This window comes from Myotis davidii, unplaced genomic scaffold, assembly GCF_000327345.1.
Source record: "Myotis davidii unplaced genomic scaffold, ASM32734v1 scaffold94, whole genome shotgun sequence".
In the NCBI taxonomy this organism is placed as follows: domain Eukaryota; kingdom Metazoa; phylum Chordata; class Mammalia; order Chiroptera; family Vespertilionidae; genus Myotis; species Myotis davidii.
Window position 1 is genome coordinate 1,263,547 of NW_006285313.1, and position 9,778 is coordinate 1,273,324.

The 9,778-nt window shown below is 46.5% G+C and overlaps 1 protein-coding gene across 1 annotated transcript in view; it reads right to left on the reverse strand.

Annotated features, from left to right (window-relative positions):
• Nucleotides 1-9,778, reverse strand: part of CD44 (CD44 molecule (Indian blood group)) — an 84,998-nt gene that overhangs the window by 2,407 nt on the left and 72,813 nt on the right. Inside the window, exons 9-10 of the mRNA XM_015559007.1 lie at nt 6,442-6,532; nt 4,272-4,350 (exon numbers count right to left, since the gene is read on the reverse strand). Coding sequence (XP_015414493.1) covers nt 4,272-4,350; nt 6,442-6,532 — 170 coding nt within the window. The remainder of the gene's footprint in view (nt 1-4,271; nt 4,351-6,441; nt 6,533-9,778) is intronic.

A 9,778-nucleotide genomic window follows, 5' to 3' on the forward strand; every position in this document is an offset into this window, starting at 1 on the left:
CCTGCTCGGACTGCCAAGGCCATAAACTTTAATCTCTTGTTTGGGGAAACAGAAATTATACCTCCTCTATAGGAGTTAGATCCTGTCTCCTTTGGCCGGATGTTTGATGAGGGCAGCGGAAGGATGCTTGACCAGTGCTGCAGACCCGTGGGACTGGGAGTATGGGTGCTGCCCAAATACACCAGAACGGGGCTCGGGAGGCGTGGTGTTGAGATTTGACTGCCGTGTGACCTGGGACAACCATTTGCCCTTTCTGAATCTCAGCTCACTTCTCTGTAACATCAGACTAGTGATACTGCAGGAAAGAGATTTGTAAGCATAAAAAGCTTGGGCATGGGGGTGAAGGGAGGATTCATGTTCTTCACGCAGACAAAGCTGGTGTTGAAAGTGGAGGCCATCTGACCCGTAGGGCTTGGGCTTTGTCCTGCCCACCTTTCCCTGTGGATTTACACGTCTGTTACCTGCCGGAGTTCTTTCAGGAGGATTCTCATAAATAACCCCGCCCAGCAGGCTGTGCGCCAGGCATCTAAATAAGCACTTTAAAAATTTAAGTCCTAATTTTTTCATTCTTCTTGGAGAAATTTTAACAGGAACAGCAGCACTGAAGGGACCTGGGAGGTCATCCAGCCCGGCCTTTTCATTGTGTAAACTGGAGACTGAGCCCAGAAGTCAAGGCTGTCATCTGAGATGGCATCGCCAGCTATGGCCGAACGGTGGTGTCTATGACTTAGATTTTCTGAGCCCAGAGGTCAGAGATCTCCACCAAACCCCACCTTGCCTTGAAATTCGTTCATTAGCTGTGCACACAGTGACCACATGATGTGGAAAGACCCAGGCTAGAGCCTTGCCAGGACAGGGTGGGCAGGCTGGGTGATGGGGTGAGCGTGGGGTGGCGGGGGCACGTACATTTAGGGCACAGAGGAATTTCTTTAGGGGGTAATTTAACAACTGACCTTATGTCTCTTCTATCTGGCAATCCTTAAAGCTATTTTAGAGCTGTATTGTGCTTTGTGTTAGAGCTGGGCCACTAGCCACATGTGGCTATTGAAATGTAAACTAATTAAAATAAATAAAAATTTAAAATTCGCTTTAAGTGGCACTAGCCACATTTGGAGTGCTCAGTCGCCCCCAGGATTCGTGGTTGTGGATCGGGCAGGACAGATGTAGAATCTTTCCGTCATAGCAGAAAGCTCTGCCGGGCGGCTGTGTTCTCCAGGGTGGAACAAGGTTGGGGCGAGCAGGGATTAGGGAGCCAGGCTGCAGTTTAAGGGCAGGCAGGACCGGCCACACAGAGGGTGGTGGCGGCCCGCTGGGGTCTACAGGAAAGAGGATTATCTCCTTGAAAGTGAAATCTGGCAAAGGCCTTTTCTGCAGTTGGTGTAGAAATATTCCTGAATCATTCCTGTTTGGTGAAACCTTTTCTGGTCATCACTTTTCTCCTCTTCGTACAAATCGGATAAATTCTGTAAGGGAAAGGCACCTAACTTCTTCCCTTAAGCCTCAATGACTGTATAACAACCCAACTGACTCCTAAAACCATAGTTTTCTCTTAAGGACAGTGAATAAAGTACAATTTTCATTGTAATTTACAATTCAGGGACTCTGATTATACGAAGAACAGCAAGAAAAGGTGATGTGGTTATGATGGGGATGGAAAGAGCTAAGGGAATAACGGGACCCCCACATGAGCACCTTTAAGATGACATGACTCACAGATGCCGTTGTCATGGACACCTGTGGCCAACCCTTGACTGTCAACTTCAGTGACGAATGCTTTTCCATTTTCATCTTTTAACCATAATTCATATGACAGCGCCTGGCACAGAGTATGTGCTCTATACATGTCAGCAGAGTCCCATCCAACAGGCCAATGTTGCCCTGAACCTCAAGATTCTTTTAGGGAAAGGATGATACTTTTGGTTTTTAATCTTCTCTTTCTCCTCGCCAGGGTTGATAGTCATAGTCCGCCCCTCAAAAGATGTCTGCTGAGTAAAGAAATGCCTGTTGTAGGTCCCTGCTTTCAACCAAACTTTCTTTGATGAAAACAGGATTCTGTGTCTCTCTAAAATGTAACGCTCCAAGCAAAAAGGCCCAGCCTTTAAGAGGATTAGAAGAAGGCTGGCGACTTCAGAAACACAGCACACATGAAGGGGGCCTGCGAAGCCATACCCGTCCTTTAGCTGCTTGGCAAATCTGTTTTTGATTATCAGATCAGGACATGGTAATTTACGGCGCCCAGGCAGCTACTTTCCTGGTGAGATACGTGCTGTGCTGGATCCCAGTGTCCCTGTTTGCCCGTTGCTAGGGTGACTGCTGGCCTTGGGAGGAGGGGGAGGGTGCAATGGGGCCCTTCTTGCTGCTCACATGATGGGGAGGGGAGCGATGTGTGAGCTAACCAGCTGCACTGCGGGAGCTCCGGCTGCTCTCAGGGACAGCTGAGATGCTTCTTTGAGGTCTCCCCCATCGACAGCACCAGGGGCCACGTTTCCATGGTGACGTGCAGAGCTCATGGACTGTACCTGTGAGCAGTGGCCGTGCATTCTAAGGCTGGGGGCAAAGGACTGATTTCCAACAATAGGAAATTCACATTTAACTGAGCAAAAGTAACGCTAGAGAAAACAAGGACGCTGAGGGAGAGTATAAAGACTCTTTGTAAGGGGTCCCTCAAGTCACATTATTTAAATTCAACTAAAAAAAAAAAGTCTCTTTCCGTTTAGTCATAGGAGACTTCCAGGAGGGCTTTCAGATTTCCTTTCCTAGTTTTTGTTCCCTATACAATCAACTGCCACGACTATTTTTATCGCGCCCTCAAAGGCACAGGGAGCAACACAGCTCTTCGACTTTAATAGAGAATTTTTATTAACTGGTACCAGCGTCAGACGGCATTATTTAATTTCCTCGGATAATTAAAGATACTGCCTGGGCCCCCTACCGCAGTGGAATTAGGTATTTGCTGTTTTCCAAAAGCCAATGAGAAGGATTCGATCATTTTATCCAGGTCTTCTCCCAACCCCGGGGGCATTTTTCTGGCCTGTTAGATGATTCAGTGATACAATAAAGGGGACCCTCGCTTGGAAATAAGATTCTTTTATCTTAAAGGACTCTCAAGAGACATTTCCAGAAGGTTTAATGTTCCCGAGCATATGCTCAGAGCAAAAACGCATCTTGAAAGTGTCTTAAACAGGAAATTGAGACTTGTATTTGTGGAGTATCCTTGTCTAAGTTCATTTCTTCTGTTGCTAGAATGACTATTTTCCTTCATTTCACTTGAAGTGGCTTTATTTCTGGAGCCTGGTCACAGCTCAACCAGGAATATATGTTGTTTAATAGCTGCTGAAACAATCGGCCTTGGTTGAGGGTTGGAGGGAGGGGAACCTTTGATGAAAACAGCCCCCATGTCAGTTCTAGGGACTTGTCTGTCTTTATTCAGACTTTCCTACAGGAAGTTCATTATTTCATAGACCACATTGCCAGGGAGCTCTCTGAGGCCAAGATCTGAATCCTTTCAACTGCTGTGTCCACAAAATAGAAAACAGTGTCTTTACAAAATTAACACACATACTCAATGCCTGTTTTAAGTAAGGGTTCTAGAAAGCTCCATGGGCCTCAGATAGAGATGACCAATTCCTGAATCGTTATATGGTGTTTTTGTGCATTGTGAATGCACTTAATAAATATTTGATTTAATAAATCAATAAATCAATACATAGTTTTATGCCTTTTGGTGAGGTATTTCATAATTTTCATCATATACAGTCTCCATGGGACTTAATCTCAAAATAATTAAGATCGCCGGGCCAGCTGGCTCAGTGGTTGAGCATCGACCTATGAGCCAGGAGGTCACGGTTCAATTCCCGGTCAGGGCACATGCCTGGGTTTCCGGCTCAATCCCCAGTGTGGGACATGCAGGAGACAGCTGATCAATGATTCTCATCATGATGTTTCTATCTCTCTCTCCCTTTCCCTTCCTCTGTGAAATCAATTAAAAATATTTAAAAAATAGCAATGAATCCCCAAGAGATTCAACCACTATTTAGAAGGGGAGGTCCAGGTAATTACGTGCCAGAGAGGGCTTCTTCTCCTGTACTGTGCACATGAATGTCTGAGGCCTTGTCCAAACAGACTCTGACACAGGAGGTGGGGGGCGACTAACAAGCCCCCAGGGTGCTGAGCTGCTGGTTCCAAGGGCTACGCTCTGAGCAGAAAGGACATAGAGCACAAGTTTCAAGGATGCCCTTCCAAGTCGAAGGTTCCGTGAAGCATCCCCTTACCTTCTTCGGCTGTTGACCGCGATGCAAACTGCGAGAATCAAAGCCAGGGCCAGGAGGGACGCCAAGATGATCAGCCACTCTGGTGGGAGTGAAGGAAAAGACACCCGTGACCTTGGGAAATACATTTTGTGAAGATAAACATGCACTTTATAAAACGGACCTGGCCCAAACAAGAACCACCGTCAGCACTACAGATAAATTCGACCAAATGGCCCAGCCAGTAGGCAGATAATAGGAGAAGAGAGATTTTGCTACAGCTGTTTGTCCATCCGGCCTCTTGTGTTAATCTCTCGCCATCAGTCAGGATTCCCAAGTCCCTCCAGGAGAAATATGTTTCCAAAAAAATGTAGAAGGACCTGTTGAAACTTGTAGATGCCCTGGGTGTAGTTATTAACCAGACGAAGTAAATGTATTCTTCCCTTAAAAGGAACTTTCCTTTCCTGGGTAAGAGCACCCACCTTACATTGATTAGAAGCAAAAATAGAGGCCATATACTAGTGAGTGGGAGAAAGGACAGTCCTATGGACGGTTGAACTTGTGCACATTCACGGGCGGGGTAGGGGGGTCATTTGGCAAAACTGGTCAAAAGCCTTCAAACTGCACATGCTTTCGATCCAGCAGTTACACTTTCAGGAAATTAGTTAGCTAGGAATGTGTTCATTATTGTGCTATTTATAATGGCAAAAGTTGAAAACAACCCAATATCCAACAATAGGAGTTGGTTGAATAAATTAGGGTTCATTCATTATATAATGTATTACAATGTGGGGAAACATATGTAATGACATTGGAAAGCTGTGCCCCCCCCCAGTTGAGAATGGTAGTTTGTTAAACAAAGCATGTATGGAATAATTACATGTTTATATATAAATTACACTGAAAATGACAGGAAGGTCATCTATGAAAATGATAACCATGGTACTTCTGGATGGTGGGGTCGATAACTGATTGGTATTTTTGTCCTTTTGTTTAGTTACATTTTCTAAAATGTCGGCAATAATTAATGCATCACTCATGGACTCAGAACATGTTATACACATGTTTTTAAATCAAGCTTTAAAGTATTAAAATATGACTGGACAACTTGAATAAAGTCAGCTGCCAAATGGGCCGTGTATCTGCGCGATGAACTACAGCTTGGGAAACAAGAAAGATGGACAGTCAGTCACTGCCCCTTCGCCTTTGGGAGTCTTGGTTCTCCTCTGATTTCCTGCTCAGGGAGCGCTGCCTTTGCCTGACGTCTCCCTGGTTAGGTGAGCTTGGGTAGCAGGGTCGAATCAGGATGTGGGGAGACCCTCGGGAGAGAAGCACTTCTCTTCTTTCCTGGGTCTCTAGCCCTGAGATGCCCCCCATTCCCTCTCACTGGGGCTGGGGAAAACCCTGCTGCCTGATTATTGCAAATTTCATCCCAACCACCGCGTCTTCCCTGGCCGCCCATGCCTTCTCCACGTGCTCTGCCTCTAGCTGTGCCCAGGCAAGGTGAGGCAAGTGGGCCGGGCCCACAGCACATTTTTCCAATTCCCACGAGAGGCTCAGTTTGGAGACCTCTGAAGAGAGGGGATAGTATGCAACCCTGGGAAAACCCTTCCTTTTTAGTCATCCTAACCCCCCTTAACAAATGCTTGACTTTGAGCCCAAGTCAAGTAAAGCATTTGCTTAGAGTGACTTAAGTCTTGACACTCAGGAGAGCCAGCTGTCTCGGTCCCCTCACTGCACACGTTAGCACATTCTGAAACTTTGTCTGGATCAGTGAAGACTGTCCCTCAAGAAAAAGCACTTTGGGGACCACAGGAATGTTTTCACTCCACCCAATATCCTGTCTGCAATGTGAGAGGAATGTTACACATGTCATCCCCAACCCCAGAAAGAAAGGGAAACTGAACCACGATAGGACCTGGGTGTGACATGGAGTCCCCTGGGCGGTCATGCATGTGAGGAGGAAGCTTTCGGACCTAACGTGCCCCTGCTTTGGGACCTGGGATAAGAGAACCCCATCTTTTCCGATCTGTTATGTCATCCATCTTTAGCTTGCAAAGAGGAACTATCAGTTTCAAGGGCTGGACATTTAGGAAAATGTGCTTTCAAACCGGTTGCTTCTTTCTTTCTGGGACATTCAGCGAGACCTGCTTTTAGCATCATTTTTCTTTTCCCCTCGCAGCTCAAAACTCACCTGGAATTTGAGGTTTCCTTATAGGACCCGAGGTCGTGTTGGCATCACCTTCTCGACTCCCACTGGAGTGTCCTAAGGGGAAAAACAACATCTGTCAATCAAAGTTTGGAGGGCAGAAGGAGGCTTACAGAGCAGCACACGGGGCCAGCTTCTGCGTCCTGCAAAGCTCTCTACACACTGAAGCCGCAGGCGTTTATAAAGGGCTACAAGACTCTCCCCAGAAACGTTCCGTCTGATGGAGGCCAATATATTATTGAAACATGCTTTGTATTTGAAGAATGAACAGTTTCTTCTGCTCGAACACAAAAGAAGAAAACAAATAAAAATCTCAGACTGAAGGGAAGCATCACAAGACAAAGAATCCACAAGTTGGAGCAGGAGGCTTACAAGAATGAGAGAGGCGTCATGTTGTAAAAGAAACTCTAAGACATTTTGTGAGGAGACTCGCCCAAATGAATACGCTCTGCTTTTTGTGTGTGGGCTTTTTGTTTTGTTGTTTTCCTTTTTAAAAAATATATTTTTTAATTGATTTCAGAGAGGGAGGAAGGAAGAGGGAAAGAGAGAAACATCAACGATAAGAGAGAATCATTGATCAGCTGCCTCCTGCATGCCCCCTCCTGGGGATGGAGCCTGCAACCCAGGCATGTGCCCTGACCAGGAATCAAACCATGACCTCCAGGTCAACTCTCAACCACTGAGCCACGCTTGCCAGCTCTTTGTATTTTATATGCTTCCTTTACCGCTCCCACTGAAATGAAAATATCCCACTAACAAGAACTCCTACCGAGTGGGATTCCACTGCTGAATCCTGAAGGCCTCCAAGGGATAAAAAACAAAGCAGGGAAGTCTGTGTGGGCAGCCAATGAATGAAGATGGCTGGGCTTATCGTGACAAGCTCTCCAAGCTGGCCAGCTCTTTGTATTTTATATGCTTCCTTTACCGCTCCCACTGAAATGAAAATATCCCACTAACATGAACTCCTACCGAGTGGGATTCCACTGCTGAATCCTGAAGGCCTCCAAGGGATAAAAAACAAAGCAGGGAAGTCTGTGTGGGCAGCCAATGAATGAAGATGGCTGGGCTTATCGTGACAAGCTCTCCTAAAAGAGTCAAACTTCAGACTGTGCACAGTCTGATTATGGTGGTTATTTTAAATAGGTCGGCTATTGCTTACGCAATCTCACGTTTTTGTTAAACTCGAGTTTTACCATATGTCTGGCCGTTTCAACATACCGCATGCCGTGGTGACAGTGGCCTCTCCCTGGACAAACCTCAGAAAGAGCCAAGACACTTTCTCTAGTTGCCTCCCAGAGTCTGTGGTCACTGGCCAGTGTCCACCTGCACAGGTTAGGGGTACTGGCCATCTAAACTGGAGGTCATTGGCCTTGAAAACCACCGCAGAGGCACAGTCACCCTCACTGGTCTTTCCCTGACTCACAGCAGCCTCTGCTATTTGAAAGGGAGGCCATGAGGGGATCATAATCCCTTTATGTCTATTTTCCAAAAAAGTGCTCCCAGCAAGGAAAGATCTGGGTGTGTGGATACAGCCAGATGGCACCGCCTGTTTGAACAATAGACACCTGCACAGAAGTCAAACAAAAGAGGCCGCTCCCGCCCACTTCAAGCAAAAGCCAAGAAAGATGGACTAGATAGAGCAGGTCTCGCCTTGCACCCCAGAGGTCTGCGAATGCAGCTAGGGAAGGGCTGGCGAGAAAGGCAAGCTCTGATACTGCAGTTGGAGATGAGATCCAATCTGAGATGTGTGCACAGAGATAACTCGACCGGCCTTAACTGTGAGAAAAACAGTCTCCGGCAGTGCTTCTCAAGCCTAATATAGGTGGAGCGGGAGGATCTTGAGTCAGTAGGTCCGGGATGGCTGGGGATTCTGCGTTTCCGACCAGCTCCTAGGTGGTGTCTCAGCTGCTGGTGTATGGACCACACTTGGAGTTGTTGGAGTCTCTTGATTTTAGAAACCCTGCCTTTTAGTATCAGCTCCCTGTCGTTTCTAAGTTACTTTCAAATTCCTGATGCCTCCTGTTCTTCACAAGAACTCCAGGAGGTAACTGAGGCCAGTGTTCTGATCCCTTTTTTTCAAATAAGGAAACTGAGGTTGGGGAAGGTTGACTGCCCCACCCCAGCGCTCCAGAGAGCATTCGACTTCGGTCCTTACTTTAGAAGCATTTCTGATGAGCCCACTACATCCCTGTCCCCGTAGGTAGAAGGTTATTACTAAAACCACCATGGAAATGTCCATCTTCATTGCGCTTTAAGTGTGCGAGCCTGTAAGCCCGGAGGCAACTCTACTTCCAATATAAGTATGAAGGCAGGACAGTAGCTTATAGGATGACCTCACTTGCATGGGGTGCCTGGACCGACGATGCTCGGGGTCACCTCGGTAAGACAGCACCAGCACAGCCTTTCGGCGGCCCCAGCGCTACTGGTCACCAGGAGACCTGCTTCGTGGCAGACTTTTGCTGCCTGGAGTAACGTTTCCAGGCGTGTGCTCCGAGCCACAGTGAACAGGAACCCATTGACTGATGCGTGCCGGGTGGCAATTATGGTCACCACAGGTTGCTTTCTCTAGACCAGTGATAGCGAACCTTTTGAGCTCGGCGTGTCAGCATTTTGAAAAACCCCAACTTAACTCTGGTGCCATGTCACATATAGAAATTTTTTGGTATTTGCAACCATAGTAAAACAAAGATGTATTTTTTTGATATTTATTGTATATATTTAAATGCCATTTAACAAAGAAAAATCAACCAAAAAAATGAGTTCGCATGCCATCTCTGGCATGCATGTCATAGGTTCGCCATTACTGCCCTAGACTGTGCTTGTGAGATGCAATAGGAGACCCCTGGCTTTGAAACGGGACTCCACCACTCAACTCACTAGTCATGGCAACTCAGCTAAGTTACTTAGCGGCTCTGAGCCTCGGTGTTCTCTGTAATAGTGGGATACTAGTACTTCTTATGTGGGCCACAGGGTATGTAGGATGAGCAAGTGAGTTAATAATAGACGAAACATATAAAATATGTTTAATTTCATATATGACGACTGACCTACAGAAATGGCAGTTTGATAGGGTCCATCCTACTACACAATAAATTCTGATGAAATGCTAGCTGTTATGCCATGTGCTGGGGGCCAGGCCAAATGCTTCGGTGTATGCTATCATTTAGTCCAGTGGTTCTCAACCTGTGGGTCGCGACCCCTTTGTCAGTCGAATGACCCTTTCACAGGGGTCGCCTAAGACCATCCTGCATAGCAGATATTTACATTATGATTCATAACAGTAGCAACGTTACAGTTATGAAGTAGCAACGAAAATAATTTT